This window comes from Colias eurytheme, chromosome 7, assembly GCF_061535395.1.
Source record: "Colias eurytheme isolate Ceu_HAF_F1 chromosome 7, ilColEury1 Martin Lab GWU primary, whole genome shotgun sequence".
NCBI lineage: Eukaryota > Metazoa > Arthropoda > Insecta > Lepidoptera > Pieridae > Colias > Colias eurytheme.
The window spans coordinates 6,007,453-6,024,317 of NC_142986.1; the positions used below are offsets into that span (position 1 = coordinate 6,007,453).

A 16,865-nucleotide genomic window follows, 5' to 3' on the forward strand; every position below is an offset into this window, starting at 1 on the left:
ATGGAATGTTTGGAAAATGTTAAAATTTTTCGTTACAGCCCAGCTGGCAAGGACATAGCCTCCCTCCAACCACAAACATGTTACCGCTCAGTGAAAGTCCCATACTGGAGTTGACTGAACAAATGGAGTCGATCTAATCTACTATTTAAATGCCATACTAACTAAATTGTATCAGTCATATTAGAAAGCTCTCGGTATTTCAGATCTGTAGCTGTTGATCATATACATACATATTACGAAGTATTTAATATTGTGGTTAGCTGTAGAAATTCCTAGAAGAAATTAGAATTTCAAGGAAGGAAAATAGCTTAACTGGAAAATTAGTATTTAAACATTACACACGTATAAGACATTCCACTATAATATATTCGTTTATCTAATGTATTTTGTATTAATATTTTAAGATAATGTTCGAATTGTCACACAAGAAAAACTGTTTTTGCATTATTATAATTATAGCTCACGAAACAGTGTTCAGATTGCACGAAAAATAAGTTTTAAGTGTTATTTATTTGAAGGAATCGAAACATTTTTGAACACATTATGTAAAAGTTTTTGTACGTTTAAGTATACAATAATGTCGAATAGTGATAAATAATGTGACAATATGGATGTAGGCTTAATTGTTACTAGTGACGGTTATAAAATGTATTTGTTATTTAAATTAACAAATAGCAACTCAAATTCTGCGGTAGTCATGACAGATTAGACCAGAAGTAGAACTAGAAGTATGTTAAATTTAATTAGAACATTGTAATATCAACTTTGAAGAAATTCAATGAAGTTATGACTACCGTAGAATTAATCCCCTGTAAATAATAAACTACCTCCTATTAAAGTTAACAATTTAATTTTAGGAAAAAAGACTGAATTCTGTGTCAATTCAGATCGTCAGTGCTATGTCTTTGTATCCTGCAATTAAAGATAAAACTTAAACATTTCAATCAATGCTTAATATAACACGAAGGTGTGTAGTTCGCTCATTGATAACACTGCCTAATGTCTCCATTTGTTTAAATGCGATATAAATTCAGGTATTTTGCCTTCATTCCTTGTAACTTTTATCAATTGGCGTAACAGATATCCAATACACTCCCAATTATTATCAGGAAAGACACAGTCATGTTATTATTTTGTTTACAATCTAGAGAATGCCAGGGCCAAAAATTCAGCATTTTACTGATACACAAACTTATAAACTTAAAAATGCGATAAGCGGAATGCATTGCGTTATTGATTTTCAAATGCTCAAAATAGGAAGGAAGATTTCAAATAAATAAATAAGTCAACAGTAACCTAAGTCATGCTGTTACTACTTTATGTCAACGGGCTTGTTTGCGCTTTGCGCGTGATGATTTTTTTTTTTCAAAATAAGTTCCAAGACCAAGTCGGAAAGACAAACTAATAATGAAACGGAATTTTGTTTATTTTGTAAATAAGATAGTCATAACATTCTCCAATTCCAGGAAATAATTTGTTTGTAAATTATTTGTATTGATCAATTTTGTGAGGTCAGTAATATATTGAGACCATGACGTTATGAATAATACCGACATAATATATGTAAACATAAACCGTATACTGATTTATAGCTAGTCCAGCCCTGTAGTCAATTTTAGTCAGATTTAGTATGCGGTTTTATTACCTGAGTTAAGTAAGGTTTTACTTCGATTAAATACGCCCATTCCTTAGAGCAGTGAATTGACTCAAATATTCTATAAGAAATTAAATGTAAAATGACTTATGAAGTAGCTGTGTGATGTTATAACTTCAGTGAGTAGTTGCTGTGTAATTAATTCAGCAATTTGTAGTTTGGAATTAATATAGACATATCAAAATATAGATATAGTTTTCAAGAGGTCCCATGGCTCATAAAGTTCTATTCTAATGAACGCAATATATGAAAACAGGGCGACAACCTTCAGGGGGGCTACCGTGACGTCTTAAAGCAGTACTAATTCCAGTGAGGGAAAGTGATGACGCTAAGCGATCTATATAGCTCTGTCTTTTCCCTACACTGGAATCAGTACTGCTTTAAGTCATCGGCCTTTCTTTAAAATTGTGGGATTGTTATGAATTTGATTTTTTTTTTACTGGAGATGGTGCTTTCATATTTCATACCACCATCAACATTTAAAACGTCGTATGCATTGACAATTTTTTGAAATAATACGCGTATTCTAATATTGAACGAAGCTTTATAAAACCATAATAACTTACATACGTAAGTAATGTAACGTTTTTACGTAAGTTAATGTATTAAATAAAAATATTTAGCAAACGTAGAGTAGGTGTTTGGAAGCTTTTACACAATTAGTCGAAATATTGCCATTGTATTATAATCCGTCATTATCAAGCAATCATATTGGATTAATTTTAAATAGTCAATTTTATATACATAACTCGTAGTATGTACCAAATACGTGTAGACATTTTATATGAATATGAATTGCTTAAACGCCCAAAAATAATCGCAGGTAAATGTCCAGTTGGCTATGGTTTGAAATATTCAGGATTTTTTTAATTATAGTCTAAATATTTCATTAAAATTATTTATTATAAGATCATTCTGCATTTTAATTTGGGTGTGAAGTTTTTATGCTATTTTGGTTGTGATATGAACATGAACGTTTGTTTTTAATGTAGACCCGTATAAATACATCTTACTTATTTACAATATGGTTTTATTTTTTACCTAAACCTTTCAAACTTTTTCATCTATACTAATATTATAAAGCTGAATGGTTTGTTTGTTTGTTTGAACGCGCTAATCTCGGGAACTACTGGTCCGATTTCAAAATTTCTTTTGGTGTTAGATAGCTCATTTATCGAGGTAGGCTATAGGGTATATATATCATCACTCTACGACCAACAGGAGTGGAGCCACGAGGGTGAAACCGCGCGGAGCAGCTAGTACTCTTATATTTTACGATCAGAGGTGACTTACAAATGTGTAACATCTTCTAGAATAGTCCTGTTATAAATGTTTAACATCGTTATCACTATTGTAAACCGTATCGGCAAGCTTAATGATGTTGTTCGAAGTATACCTATCGCGGGTGTTATCTCATTTATTTTTTATTCTTGTATTCAGATTCGAACAAAAATAACGTCAGTAGTGAGAAGTCTAGTAAATAGCATTATTCAGAGGCTTTAACAATGTGTGGCAAAATAACAGAAATCATATCAGGAACCCAAAAGTTTACATATTCGTTTGAAATAACGCCAGATATAAAAGTGGAAGACGTAGAAAACCCTTTGTTAGATCCATTGTTTTATTCGATAACATGGCATGCAAAGTTGTATACATTTGAAAATTTGGATATCGCGCCTCTGAGATTGGTTGAAAAATTGAGAAATAACAAGAAGACAATTTTATTGCATTTATCGTGTGATAAATTGAAAACTGTTTATTTGGAGAAAATACTAGATGATCTAAAATCGAAAGATGTGTGTAATTTATTCATTTTACAGGGAGGTGAGTAAGTAATGAATTACTTCAATTGATAAATTGTATAGACTGACATATCAATTCTTGACCTACCTCAATGAGCAACGCTTCGCTGTGATTTTCGTTACTAATAATTATTTATTTTCATAATCATCATTAAGTTTTATCTAAGTAGGTACCTAGTTACTGTGTTAATTAGATTCTGGTCTTATTTAAAGTCACCTATACAGGATAAAAAATGTCGGAAACATTTATTTTTTTATTAAGTAATACCAATCAATATTTGATTAGTTTAGATACTGCAGTAGGTACCTAGTTTCATGAAATTGAAATAATATGTACTTAATTATACTTATGGATTCTTCAAGGAAAATTTTAGAATTAAAAGAAACTTGGTCTTGGACTTCCAACTATTTTTTTATAAGTAACTAGTTAACTAACTACTCAGTTACTTATATATATATTTTTTTTAATCCAAGTTAACATTTTTCTTTTACAGAAGCCTTCGATTCAAATTCATCTGATTTTAAATCAACATCGGAGTTGATATCCTACATACGCAAATATTCTGGAAACTATTTCTGTATTGGCGTTGCAGGACATTGTGAAAAAGAGGGTTCAATTGCAAGTTTGAAAGAAAAGGTCAATAGTGGAGCTGATTTTATTTTAACTCAAGCCTTTTTCGATCCAGTTGTTTTTAAATCTTTTTTGACCAAGTGTAGAAGCGAGGGCATCGTTATTCCAATTATTCCTGGTGTATTTCCATATGAATCATACCAGGATACCGATAAATTCATAAATATATGTAAAATTTACGTAGACGAAAGTGTTAAGGAGATTATGAAAAATAAAAATGGCATCGATATTATTAAAGATCTAGTTCATCAAATTTACACGGAAATGGACGTAAAACATTTTCATTTCTTTACATTAAACAAACTCGAGAGGGCGTTTAAAATTATTAATGAAATAAAATAAATTAGTTAACTATTATTTTTTTATTATTTTCGATTTTCTTTTCTAAAAGATACAATATATACGTACTAGCGGCCCGCCCCGGCTTCGCCCGTGGTACATATGAAAAATAGATGTTGGCCGATTCTCAGACTTACCCGATATGCACAGAAAATTTCATGAGAATCGGTCCACCCGTTTCGGAGGAGTATGCAGACTAACATTGTGATTTGTGACACGAGAATTTTATATATAAGATATATAAATTTCAAATGAGTAATCTAATAAGTACTCGTGCACTCTCATAAAGTTCTCAGGTGTCACTGGAAAGTGGAAACGAAAATAGGAATCAATTCTACTTTGATTCTAATTGAAAGGCAGCGTTTACACGTTTCTACTAAAGCACTCTCCTATTCCTACTGCACTCCACAGAGCAAGTAATTGCACTCTAATAAACACTAAGATAATGTAAACCGGGCTTTATTAGAAGCAATATGAATATTATATAGTCTATCTAGGTAGATCTAGGTGAATTGACATTTAAATAAATTTTCTGGCTTCATATTGGCAATATTGAAAATTGATTTGTCAAAGTGAGTAGTGAGTAATGTCAAAAAGATAACCTCAATTCTCAAAAATAATATATTGCTGTACCGAACAGGGATTTTTGTGGGAATTTCGTAATAATTTTTTATTGCGTATTGCGCGAAATCTTATAACCTATTTCCAGAAACAAATATTAACATTATATAAGCAATATATCGAACGTAAGAGGGGTAAGTTTTTATTCATAATATATTTAATGAGTTTTATTTAATTTCTTAACTATTCTTCAAGTATTTATAACCTGGGGGCCTTCATTTATGTATCAATATTGGTGGTTTTAGGTTTAAATACAAAAGATGACATTTCCTGATAAGCAACAAAGAAAACTTTGTTGGGATTCTAGAGACAGATATTGGGAATGCCTTGACCAACACAATGTTAAAGATAGCTCTGAAAAACCAAAACAATGTGCAGAGTTTAGGAAATTATTCGAAAATTCATGTCCTCCAAAATGGGTAACCCACTTTGATAGGAAACGGGACTATAATATTTTCAAAGATAAAATGCAAAAAGAAGGATTTGAACCTATCAAAGATGCTTAGTAACCGAAACACTAATATTGACAATTTGTAAATATAGTATTGTAGTAAATTATTAAAATTTGTTTTTATTTACCTTTATCACATAGCATACTTATATGAGTACATTTATATAAGGTAAAAACAGTTGTATTTCTTTAAAAGTTATCCTTATGTAAACATTGGTACCCTTGATAATTTATATTTTTCAGACCATGGAAGTCAACTTGGATAGTCTTTTATCAAGATTAAATGTATCAACACAAGAATTAAATTCCCACATACTACAGGTATGGAATATAATATGATGCTTTATAAGTAATGTAATAAGAAAATGGTAAATAATTCACAGTAAATTATTTTCTTTTTCTTTTTAATTTCAGGAAGTTTTGACATCAATGAAAAAAGCCTCACAAAATGAGGATTATGTAAACACTATTGATAAAATTTTGGATAAATTATGGGCTCACTTGACAACAATTTTGCCCATATTTGATGATCAACTATTGTGCTCTACATGTTTTTACACTGTATTGATAAATTCTGAAAATCAAGGAAAATATTTACAGCAAGTGTTCACTATTTTATCATCAGAAGAGATTTCTAGTCAAAAGAATAACTTTTCATTGGAAATATCATTAATGTATGGTATATTTCAATCTCCATATCTAACTCAAAAAAGGCATAATACTGAGAAATCAAATGAAACAATACATAATATTCTCAAACTGACATATAGGATACTAATATTAAAAACTTATGATTACTCTCAGTACACTTTCATAGTGTTTAAAACTATTTCCTCCTTTAAAAAAGTAATTGGAACAGATTTTCAGCAAACAATTTATAGTAGAAGTAATCAAATTGATATTTTAAATGCTGTCAATCACAACTGGGAAAATCCAATTACTGGAATAAGAAATTTAAATAGATCTATATTTCATACACTTATATCAATAGCAGATGAAGATATTTATAATCAAATTATTAAAGAAATCAATGCCTTTTACTGGAATAAAGCTAAATTCTTGATGCTTACTGAGATTATTGAACAATCACAAAGCAATATCCATACAGTATTGCATGAGAATGATTGGATTTCCGGTATTTTCTACAGTTTACATAAACCAGGGCTTGTATCTGCTGGTTCAGACATGTATTATGCAGTATTAAAAAAAATTAATACTGATGATGAATGGTGTGCAATATTTCTAAAACATTTACTCAAAGTATTTCTTGGCCAGTCACAAAAGGCTGTAGAAAACTTTTATAACTACTGGTGTTTAGTTTCACTGAAGAAGTTTCCTGCATTGATGGAAAAGTTTATGAATGAACTAAATAAAATGGAATATTCTGAACACAAATTATTATGCTGTTTGAGCATTATGAAACAGGGCAACAAAATTGGTTTATTAGAGAAAGATTACGAAATGTCTGTTCAAAATCTAGTAATGAATTATATATATGAAGGTTTAAATCATTGCAACACTCATGTGAGGATAATGGCATTTGATATTGTTTGTGTTTTACATGGAAAGTACTTGCCGACAAAATATGAATATCAATTAATACTAACTTATTTATATAACAATATAAATTCCGATTGTACTGTTTTAAGGATAAGTCTATTAAATAGTTTATGTAGCTTTTTGGCACATCTTCAACATGTATATGTATTAAATGATAACAATGTTGAAGAGTTGAAACATTTTTGTATAAAATTGCAAAATTTTATTAAAATGTCCATAAATATAGATGGTAATTATCAGAGGAAAATTGCAACAATTAAAATAATTGATTTAGTTTTTAAACATTTCAACTCAATCCCAAATAAAAAGCAAAGTTCAAAGAAAGGAAATACAGAAGTGTTAACAAAAATGCTGAAAATGAACAACTCATGGATCCTTTCAGACAGAGATTTCATTTTGAAATTGATCTTTTTACTGAAAGATCCTGCAGATGATGTCCGAGATAATGTACTGCAAGTACTATTCAATTATTACATTGATGATTTAAAAAGTACAGACCTGTTAAATCTTTTAATAGAGGATGCATTTAAATGTACACAAAGCAAGTTCTTTTATGATATTGAATGTGGAAGAATTATATTTAAATTAATAATAAAGATAATTTTGAAAGAAAAACAGGTTGCAGGTAGATTCAAAAAAGTTGAAGATGTATTTGATTACTGGTACAATGAGCTACAACATGAAATTAAGCTACAAAGGAATGTTGTTGATTCAATAACTGAAGGGAAACAGTTTTATTCAATATTAGGAATTCTTTGCACCATTTTCGAATCTTGCCTAGAAACTGGTTATAAACTTGAAATTAAAGAAGACATTATTGGGGTTCTGATCAGAATATTAGAGAATGTATCAAATCAATTTATGGGGGATGAAGAAGCAACCATTAGTTTTGATTTTTCTAAAATGAGTGATATGGTAGAGAACTTTATAAAGACCTCAAAATTTACACCACAAGAAAGTGATGAAGCTAAAATATCGGGTTTGCATCAAATAGTGCTTAGCTGTCTTTGGTTGAATGTTAAGGTATTATCATAATTTTTAAACAAATCTTTTATGAACTGAGAAAGATTTAAATTTTTTTGTTATTTTTTTATCATCAATAATGTTTCTCTCTTTTCAGACATCCTGTGAACTTGCATCTTTGCTATTAGCATATTGTATAGAGGATGAGGGTAATTGTGAAAAATGTTTGAATATTATAACACATGTGCTTGAAACTTGCCGTCATAAAGGAGCCATAGAAGCCGCAGGAGCAACTTTAGGTATTTGACAACTTTTTATGTTATAATATAAGAAGCATAATAAAATTGCTACACTTAATAATAATTTTTTGTGCTTTTTAAGGTAAAAGTATACAACACCTATCTTCATTATCACCAAAATATAAGGCATCACAATTGCCTTTTAATTTGCTAGAGAAGAAACTCAAGGAGTTAATATTTGAGGCAAATGTCATGGCCTCAGTCACTCGGAGAGGTGCAGGCCTATCTATAATGATTCACAGAATTGTTTCTAGTGATATGAAGAAAGGAAAAGTAAGAAATTTTTTTATAAATATATGTGTACATAAGAGTTTTTTTTTTCGATTGAATTAATATATATTACTTAATTCTTTTCTTTCAGCCACTTTTTCACTATTTTATAAATGTATTACTAAAAGTGTGTCTAGAATCTACTGATATGTTTAATGAAAAGGAATGCAATGACAATGAGCAAGACTTACCTAAAGCTATTTTAATACACTTTCTTACTAAAATTGTAACTGATAGCAGCCTTGCCTCTGAGATGATGTATTATTCAGCAAAATTAGGCAAGCTTGCATTTGAAAATTTGACAAGTCCACATTGGCAAATCTGGTAGCTATTTTTTATAAGCTGATTTACTTCTGTAAAACACTGAATTTTAAAATAATATATGTTTTTTTTTCCATAGGAATGCAGCTCTTCAGTTGTATGGAGCATTAGTGCCTAAATTAATTGGGCAGAAAAAAGCATCAGGCGTTGATGAAGAAACAATCGCTACAGTAGCTTGTGACGAATTCAGAACACATTCTTCAAAACTGTGGTCTTTTATGCTTTTAAAACTAAAAGACATACAACATTGTGATGATATACAAGAACAATCTAATTTGCTTCCTATATTAAACATACTGGCAAATGTTGCAAAAAGATATAATTTTTCCTATGATCTTAAATCTCAAAAAGATAATGATTTTCAGTTATTGGAATGTTTAAAAATATGTTTAGGCAGCCCCATTTATACAGTAAGAAGACTAGTTTCCCGATGTATTATCAATATTTACTCCTTTACAGAAATTTATCAACTGTTAGTTGAGTATACTTATATTTCTGAGAATTCTTTGCATGGAGTTTTGATGTTAATGGATGATTTTTTCAAAATGTATAAAGAATGTCTAAAATCTAATGAAATGGCATTGCGAGAAAAATATAATCTTATTTTAAAAAGTAGATTACACAGCTACTTGAATAGAGCAATATTTGATAGAATATTTATAACTAAGGACATAATTGAAAAAGATGATTCTATAAGTCAAGTATGTTTGGAAGTTACAAAGAACAAGCATTTACCAGGTGCATTTCTTTGGGCAAATTTTAGAATTCAATACTTCATAAAGAATACAACATGGGATGTACTTGCAAAAAATTTGCCTACAATTTTAAATTTTAATGACCTGGAACCTTATACTGAAATGATTTGCCAGAAACTTGAACAAGGAGATTTGGATACAGCAGTACAATCTCTATCACAAATTGCTAACACATTGATATCTTCAAGCAAGGCTGTAAACAGCTATGAGATTTGGAGATTTGTATATGTATTATCAAAGAAAATTGAATTAAATATACAAATAAGTAATGACACATTTCAGACGTTATTACATAAAGAATATAGAACAAGATATTTTATACCTCTTGCAGCCAGAATATGTGCAAGGAATTTGCAAATAGATGAATTAAGAAAAATATCCAACATTATTTTTGAACTCTGTGATCCTGGGAATTATGACACTGATATGAGAAGTATAAGTGCATTAGCAAACAATGAATTGGCCCTAGTCTTTTCAAATTTACCAGATGATGTAAAAATCAATGCTTTAACCTTTTGAACGCCAATGACATCTATAGATGTCATGCGCAATCGTGCCCTGTGCGCCAACGACACCTATACATGCCAAGAAACAGATCATAGATAAATACAAAATAAACATATTAAACCTTTACTTTTACGTGTTTTATTTATACAGTTTATGAACTGAATCCCCAGTTATTACATAATTGTACACAGTAAACAAAATTGCCAAGTAGTTATTCAAATATTTGATGACAAAAAATAACTTAATTAATGGCTAAAAAAGCATGTTCTCTCGCGCCAATGACATGTATACGTGCCTACTAGTGATGTAGTGTAATATTCAAGTAACTTCATTAAAATTTCAGCGAAATTACTCTAATTCGCTTAATTTTTGTAATAACTACAAAAAAAATATATAAGCTTAGTCACTGAGAAAAAAGGTAAATACTACATTCTTTGGTATAATACCATATTGTCTATATTGTGGATATTGTTGATTTGAATATTTTCCTTTTCGCCAATCATGCGCATCCCTAGCACAGTATCGATATGCAATCCCTTCTGCGCCATTGACATGAATAGATGTCGGACTGGTGACGTCGTAAGCGCGTGCCGTGTTGTTAAGTGCGGAAAGTTGTAAAAATATTTTATCGAGTATTGCCGAGAGTGTGAGTGCCTTTATTAGAATATTCTTATGATACAAATTGTCGCTATGTCATATCAAAATATGGTAATTGACCTAAATAGGTACCTACATATAATTAGTATTTGTAATAACTCAAGTATTAAACTAAATGATTGGAAAATAAATATGTAGTTTTAATGCAATTCCCTTTATTTAAAGGTAATAGTTGTTTTGATATTTACAAATAAACACTCCACAATAATACCTATAGTTCATATAAACTTAATAAATAAACTCGATAAGTTATAATAATATACAGCTACACATCCCTAATCAGAAGCGAGAGATTATAAAAAAAAGGATGGTTGCCCGCGCCATTGGCATGTATACATGCCAATGGGACGTAACTGATAGAGAATAGTGCTGTAACTTGCTGCAATTTTATATGTATTTTTGTATCTCAAAAGGTTGATTTTTTTTGTTGATAGTTGCTATAAATGTGGTCTTAAGTTTTTACAGTAGGAGATGAGGTTAAATAAATATTATTTTTGTGTTATAAGCTGTTTATTCAAATATTCAGACGTGAATTATTATGTTTATCGATAACATTTTGGAATCCCTACTATTTTCAAGGTTATCTCATTGAATTTGTGGCTTGGCGTGGAGGGCACGGCGATGCGTTTTTGCTCTGGCGGTCAAAAGGTTAAACTCTGCTATTATTCTTTTGCAAGATGAGGATGAAAATGTAAGAAATTTGAGCACTGAATTTTATCTTCACTTAACAAATGATAAATCCAAGCATGCTTTTATTTGCGTCAGCTCTATTCTCAATAGAAAATTCTTGGAAACTATCTTACATAGACCAGATGAAAGCATAGACATAATAAAAAGTGTTTTAACACAATTCCTCTCTTCTTTAACAATATTGGATAAAGATAACTATAATCCTTTTGCTAATGATTCCAAAAACATTTACCTTGAAATAAATGCAATGAAACAACTATTGGATAATTTGTAATTATACTTAATTAAAAAATTTCTGCTTTATATACTTTTTATTTCTATCACAAATTACTGTACCAATTAAGTTTTTAATGTGACTAAACTCCTAATTAAACCAATATTTTGTAGAATTTAAAAAGTAGATGAAAAGAATATAGGTATTACAAATATTTGTTTTAATTACCTTAAATATAAATAAATTAATGCTTCCATAAAACAAAATCATTCATCATAATAATATTTTTGTGGAGGATTTGTATCATCTATCTGTATTGAGACTATATGCCTTCCAGGCACCATGACTAGACCTAGCACTCTTGGTTCTTCAGGCTCTCCGTCACTATTCTTTGAGTACTCTGAACAAGCACCTGAAATTAGAAATATAATACATATACAGGGTGTAATCATTAAGTGTGCACAGGCGATTATTCCGTAACTATTGCAGATATCAAAAAAATTACTTTATACTGATATTGAAAGCCCTTTACCTAATGAGTAAAATGACAATAATAACTTTTAAAAAATAAAACAGGAAATAACCAAAAAAGTTACATTAAATACTCCCATAATGTACCATTTGATAAGTTATAATGTATGATAAAATTATAATGTTTGTAATGATTTTATAAAAGTATAAGTTATAATAATTTATGTGGATGGTTTGTGAGCAGATTTATTAGACAATTTCAGATTGCCCTCTCCAAACGTTCGGCAAAAGATGCGATTTTTTTATTTCTTTGAGATCTACACTACTCAGATTAAGTATAAAATAATGAGAAGTTACCAACCCAGTATAACATTAGCATCTCGATCCGTGCACAGGAATACACCGATGAGAATTCGTCCATCCGTCATTTCAATTCTAAAGTTCATATTTAACCATTTTCGTAGTTTTGCTTTTCCATCTAGCTCTTCTATCTGTGAAATAGAATACATTTAGGTATTATAAAGTTGGATGAAGGCAATGGATAAAATTAAAAATTTATTAAAATTTACTTTTAAATCTTCAGGTTCTTGGACTGACTTCATGCTAGATGTTTTTTCCCTCTAATAATGTAATTATTCTAATAATAAAATCCGATGGATTGTTTTTTTAAATAATAAAATAATAGGTTAATTTTTTAACAACAAAAACATAATAGATGGCAGACAGGAATCATGATGACATGAGTGATGAGATGTCAGATGAGTGATGACTGATGACAGACCTCAAAGTTCAGACCACAGAGTAAGTAATATACTTCAAATTCGTAGAACACAGAGTACGTAAATAGTATTATATTATCAGCTGTTCCTATGCTTAACTATGGTCAACTGACAGCTGGAAGGCCAACCGTCGGACAATCTGTAGCAATGTTGGAATGGTTGCCTTGTCGGTTCCGATATGGTTGGCACCAACCAAATCGGAGCGTCTGTAGATACATTAAAACCTTAAAATAATAAAGATAAAGCACACCCCGGACACTCCATACAAAATGATCGTTTTGACAGTCACACTGTAGAGACTGCAAATGTGTGTGTTAATCCTTTATGGTTGGCACATTTGTGACTAGCGTAAAAAAAAATTCGCGTTTTTCTGATGAAATACATCCGTAAACAGCACAATATCTAACCATTTTCTACGAAAAACGATAATCACAAATCCAAAATAATAAAATTACTTTAAGTCAATTTGATTAATGTTGTCAATCTTCGTTGCGTATCGTCCTTGCCGAAAAATATGGCCCATTTTATGTCTGATCGCGCGGGGGTGAGGTAAGTTTAATTTTGGCGGGAGGCGGAGAGTGTCCGTTCTGTAGCGTTTAGCTACTATTATGTATTCTGTGGATAAAGTTTAAATAATGGTAAATAAATCTTAAATGCATCTACAGACGCTCCGATTTGGTTGGTGCCAACCATCCGACCACGACCAAATCGGAAAGTGTAGAGAGCGGTCGGTCCGACATAATTATTATTAATATTGATTTGACGTGGTCGGATGCGCCAGCAATTCCGACCAAACCAACTTCCTATCCGATCCAACCAAATTGGAACGTTTGGAAGCTTTGTTCCGACCAAATCGGCTCATTCCATAGAGTAATAGAGGTAATTGGCTCATTCACATTTGCAACGCCACCGGTGTAGGACGTCAACATGAACGCCGAGGGAGTTACGGTCACCGAACGTGACATATTAATAAAATTACTGGAACTATATAAAGACTTTCCCTGTTTGTGGGACTTAAGTAACAAAGATTACGCAAATAGAGATGCCAGAAATCAAGTGTATTTTATTATGTTAGAAGTATTAAAAAAATTGACAGTGCGGCTACATTAAAAACCTTAAAAAATAAGTTCTAAGAGCCGCATATGACTGTAATTTTCTCTATTTCTATAGTAGAATTTAGCCCATTCTCTTCGTACTATGGTCAACTGACATATTACTCTATGGTCAACTGACAGTTGGAAGGCCAACCGTCGGACAATCTGTAGCAATGTTGGAATGGTTGCTATGTCTGTTCCAATATGGTTGGCACCAACCAAATCGGAGCGTCTGTAGATGCTATAAAGATGGATCTAAATTATGTTTCAGATCATTTGAGAATCCAAGAATAATTTTTTAATGTTTCTTGAAATTCCTCAAAATTATCATCTGTCATCCTACTCCCACATACTCTACATATTACAAAAAAAAATTGAAATTTGGCGGCAAATGTCATATGTCTTAAAATGTCAATAAATTACAATTCTGAATTCTGATTTCTGTGTTACAATTTACACACCTAATAAAAAAATATTTTTTTTACGTACAGTTATTGTACATTGTACATAATTACTTAAAAATATGAAATTAGAAATGTTTCCTTGAACGAAGTTTTGAAATAGATTACAAGTATTGTAAATTATTAGGTTATATTAATTATTATTAAACTGTTATCAATATGTTGATATAGGTAGGTAATCATGATAAAAAGAATAAGGTTGAATTGAATCAATAATAACAAAATATTACTATGAAAAGAACGTGGGATATGAGAAACGAGGATAATTTTATGAAAAAGTTTAAATATTACAAAAGTAATAAACCTAAACCATCGCTCGAGGCTGTTATATCTATTGATAATGCTAATTTCTCTGAGGAGGTGAGTTAAATACTCTAATATTTTCAAGGCCAGATTGATTTGTAAATAATATATGTTTTTTTTCAGGTTAAAAACATCCCCCAAGCGGTAAAAGAAGATTTAAGAGCAAAATCATTGGGTTTAGAAGATGTATCCAAATGGGAATTTTTCTCTTTAATCAATAACCCTGGATTTATTGTAATAAAGAATCCATTTACAAATTTAGGTCAGAGGTATTGGATGAGAAAATGTTTGGAAGAATACCCAAGAAAGCATAATAAAAGGAACATTGATATTGATAAACCAGTTGACAATTGGTGGACAGAATGTTTTAAAGATGGAGTATGTGACAGAAAACTGCAAAAGAAATTGAGATGGACTACATTAGGATATCATCACAATTGGGATACAAAAGTATAAAGTTAATACAACTTTTAAACCATAATAGATTGAATATTGTATACATTAATATGTACAAACGAACATACAGTAGAGTAGATAAAAATTTACAGCTGTATCATTTTGCAAGATCACAGATTATGTATATTATTTGAATTAAATTTATTTTTAACTTTACAGGTGTATAGCGAGGACAATAAGACCTCTTTTCCCTTAGAGTTGGCCGAGTTATGTGATGTGGTGGCTAGAACTCTTGGTTACACCACATTCAAAGCTGAAGCGGCAATAGTAAACTATTATCACATGGATTCTACGCTATCAGCACATACAGATCATTCTGAAGTCAATTTGGAGGCACCTTTGTTTTCATTTAGGTAAGTTATGCATATAAATATTTATTATACTTAGTTCCTTAGTTCCTAATACACTGAAAGTCCATTTTCACAAACTTCATGGCCTGGTGAGCTTTGTATCACCTATTACTTATTTTTTGATGTGAAACTTCTTTAGGCGCATTGAGAGTAAATTTTCGAGGTCTGTCATTGCAATATCGTCACTTCATGGCGACGACTTTGCTAAAGAAGTTTCACTCTTGACATGTGTGCTTGACACACACACTCATGTTTGCCACTGTTTAAACCTTTTTTTTTATATTTTTCAGTTTTGGGCAGTCAGCAATATTTTTACTAGGAGGCCATGACAAGAGTGTAGAACCCTCTGCCTTTTTACTATCCAGTGGCGATATAGCTGTTATGTCCAAAGAAGCAAGACTATGCTACCATGCAGTACCAAAAATATTACCTTCTACAAAACAGCCTTGGAATCATAAAGAAATGACTTGTATTCAAAATTCAGGTGTAGAATTTAAGTATGTTGTCGAAGATGACTTAATAAAGGCAATGAATAAGAATTTGAATGAAGAGGAATGGAGAAAATTCAATAATTATGTTGAAGAATCAAGAATTAATATCAATGTGAGGCAGGTGCTAAATGAAAATCAAACTAGTTTAAGTGATCAAAGTATTTAATGATAAATAAAACAAATAATTTATTTTTCTAATTTTACATGATGTTTGATTTATCTCCTTTATCCTTTATTGTCTCAGTAATAATGGTACTGCCGTTGTGGTTGCTTTGTTATAACTGGAACAAGAAAAATAATATGTAGTAGGCATTGAGATAATATTACTACGTATGGAGTAGACACCACGAACAAAATCTGTGCGCCATTTTTTTGCTCTAACTAAGTTTTAAAAATTATTATCTAGTTAGATACTTAACGATGAAAGTTATTCCTTTGCACTTTTCCGTATTATTTGTATTATTTGTGCAATATCGTAACACACACGAAGGCATGTTTGATGCGTTTCACTTTAAAACCATTAAAAAATACCGCTCAACATACGTCACATGACGTATGTTGAGTGGAACATAAGTGATGTAGGCGGTGTCATCTCCATATTAATATTATCTCAATGGTAGTAGGTACTTAAATTTAAAAATAGAAGACCTGAAAATAAGGCTAATAATATATTAATTGATCATTTACCTAAATTAAGATATGGTATTTTGACCAGACTGTATTTAT

At 30.6% G+C, this 16,865-nt stretch overlaps 6 protein-coding genes across 6 annotated transcripts in view; 5 read left to right on the plus strand and 1 right to left on the minus strand.

Moving 5' to 3' along the window:
• The window catches only part of LOC149907064 (uncharacterized), a 58,864-nt gene extending 57,567 nt beyond the window's left edge, over positions 1 to 1,297 (plus strand). Inside the window, exon 10 of the mRNA XM_090104136.1 lies at positions 39 to 1,297. Coding sequence (XP_089960262.1) covers positions 39 to 137 — 99 coding nt within the window. The 3' untranslated portion in view covers positions 138 to 1,297. The remainder of the gene's footprint in view (positions 1 to 38) is intronic.
• Positions 1,298 to 3,107: 1,810 nt separating this feature from the next.
• On the plus strand, positions 3,108 to 4,441 carry LOC149907067 (uncharacterized). The gene is made up of 2 exons (XM_090103993.1): positions 3,108 to 3,478; positions 3,951 to 4,441. Exons 1-2 carry the CDS (start codon positions 3,160 to 3,162, stop codon positions 4,427 to 4,429), a joined length of 798 nt encoding a protein of 265 aa, XP_089960119.1. The 5' UTR covers positions 3,108 to 3,159; the 3' UTR covers positions 4,430 to 4,441.
• A 600-nt stretch (positions 4,442 to 5,041) lies between these two features.
• On the plus strand, positions 5,042 to 5,611 carry LOC149907068 (cytochrome c oxidase assembly factor 6 homolog). The gene is made up of 2 exons (XM_090104139.1): positions 5,042 to 5,181; positions 5,293 to 5,611. The coding sequence occupies exon 2, from the start codon at positions 5,308 to 5,310 to the stop codon at positions 5,551 to 5,553; it is 246 nt and encodes an 81-aa protein (XP_089960265.1). The 5' UTR covers positions 5,042 to 5,181; positions 5,293 to 5,307; the 3' UTR covers positions 5,554 to 5,611.
• LOC149907069 (tRNA (32-2'-O)-methyltransferase regulator THADA) lies at positions 5,043 to 11,823 on the plus strand. Its single transcript, XM_090104140.1, has 8 exons — positions 5,043 to 5,181; positions 5,742 to 5,819; positions 5,913 to 8,081; positions 8,179 to 8,320; positions 8,403 to 8,593; positions 8,682 to 8,914; positions 8,991 to 10,172; positions 11,479 to 11,823. Exons 2-8 carry the CDS (start codon positions 5,745 to 5,747, stop codon positions 11,792 to 11,794), a joined length of 4,308 nt encoding a protein of 1,435 aa, XP_089960266.1. The 5' UTR covers positions 5,043 to 5,181; positions 5,742 to 5,744; the 3' UTR covers positions 11,795 to 11,823.
• A 116-nt stretch (positions 11,824 to 11,939) lies between these two features.
• Positions 11,940 to 12,947, minus strand: Sbat (LSMD1 domain-containing protein Sbat). Its single transcript, XM_090104138.1, has 3 exons — positions 12,775 to 12,947; positions 12,567 to 12,696; positions 11,940 to 12,146 (listed from the first exon to the last, which is right to left on the minus strand). The coding sequence occupies exons 1-3, from the start codon at positions 12,805 to 12,807 to the stop codon at positions 12,001 to 12,003; spliced, it is 309 nt and encodes a 102-aa protein (XP_089960264.1). The 5' UTR covers positions 12,808 to 12,947; the 3' UTR covers positions 11,940 to 12,000.
• A 1,590-nt stretch (positions 12,948 to 14,537) lies between these two features.
• AlkB (alpha-ketoglutarate-dependent dioxygenase AlkB) lies at positions 14,538 to 16,342 on the plus strand. Its single transcript, XM_090103738.1, has 4 exons — positions 14,538 to 14,899; positions 14,966 to 15,292; positions 15,458 to 15,651; positions 15,939 to 16,342. The coding sequence occupies exons 1-4, from the start codon at positions 14,771 to 14,773 to the stop codon at positions 16,303 to 16,305; spliced, it is 1,017 nt and encodes a 338-aa protein (XP_089959864.1). The 5' UTR covers positions 14,538 to 14,770; the 3' UTR covers positions 16,306 to 16,342.
• The last annotated feature ends 523 nt before the right edge of the window (positions 16,343 to 16,865 follow it).

Excerpts from the sequence above, each read along its gene's own strand:
- LOC149907068 (XM_090104139.1), top strand. The coding sequence starts at position 5,308 with ATGACATTTCCTGATAAGCAACAAAGAAAACTTTGTTGGGATTCTAGA.
- Sbat (XM_090104138.1), bottom strand. The coding sequence starts at position 12,807 with ATGAAGTCAGTCCAAGAACCTGAAGATTTAAAA. Across the intron at positions 12,697-12,774 it reads AAGAACCTGAAGATTTAAAA|ATAGAAGAGCTAGATGGAAA; the intron begins GTAAATTTTAAT and ends TCTATTTCACAG. Across the intron at positions 12,147-12,566 it reads AGATGCTAATGTTATACTGG|GTGCTTGTTCAGAGTACTCA; the intron begins GTTGGTAACTTC and ends TTCTAATTTCAG.
- LOC149907067 (XM_090103993.1), top strand. The coding sequence starts at position 3,160 with ATGTGTGGCAAAATAACAGAAATCATATCAGGAACCCAAAAGTTTACA. Across the intron at positions 3,479-3,950 it reads TTTATTCATTTTACAGGGAG|AAGCCTTCGATTCAAATTCA; the intron begins GTGAGTAAGTAA and ends TTTCTTTTACAG.
- AlkB (XM_090103738.1), top strand. The coding sequence starts at position 14,771 with ATGAAAAGAACGTGGGATATGAGAAACGAGGATAATTTTATGAAAAAG. Across the intron at positions 15,293-15,457 it reads ATCACAATTGGGATACAAAA|GTGTATAGCGAGGACAATAA; the intron begins GTATAAAGTTAA and ends TTAACTTTACAG. Across the intron at positions 15,652-15,938 it reads GCACCTTTGTTTTCATTTAG|TTTTGGGCAGTCAGCAATAT; the intron begins GTAAGTTATGCA and ends TATATTTTTCAG.
- LOC149907069 (XM_090104140.1), top strand. The coding sequence starts at position 5,745 with ATGGAAGTCAACTTGGATAGTCTTTTATCAAGATTAAATGTATCAACA. Across the intron at positions 8,321-8,402 it reads AGCCGCAGGAGCAACTTTAG|GTAAAAGTATACAACACCTA; the intron begins GTATTTGACAAC and ends GTGCTTTTTAAG. Across the intron at positions 10,173-11,478 it reads GATGATGTAAAAATCAATGC|GTTAAACTCTGCTATTATTC; the intron begins TTTAACCTTTTG and ends GGCGGTCAAAAG.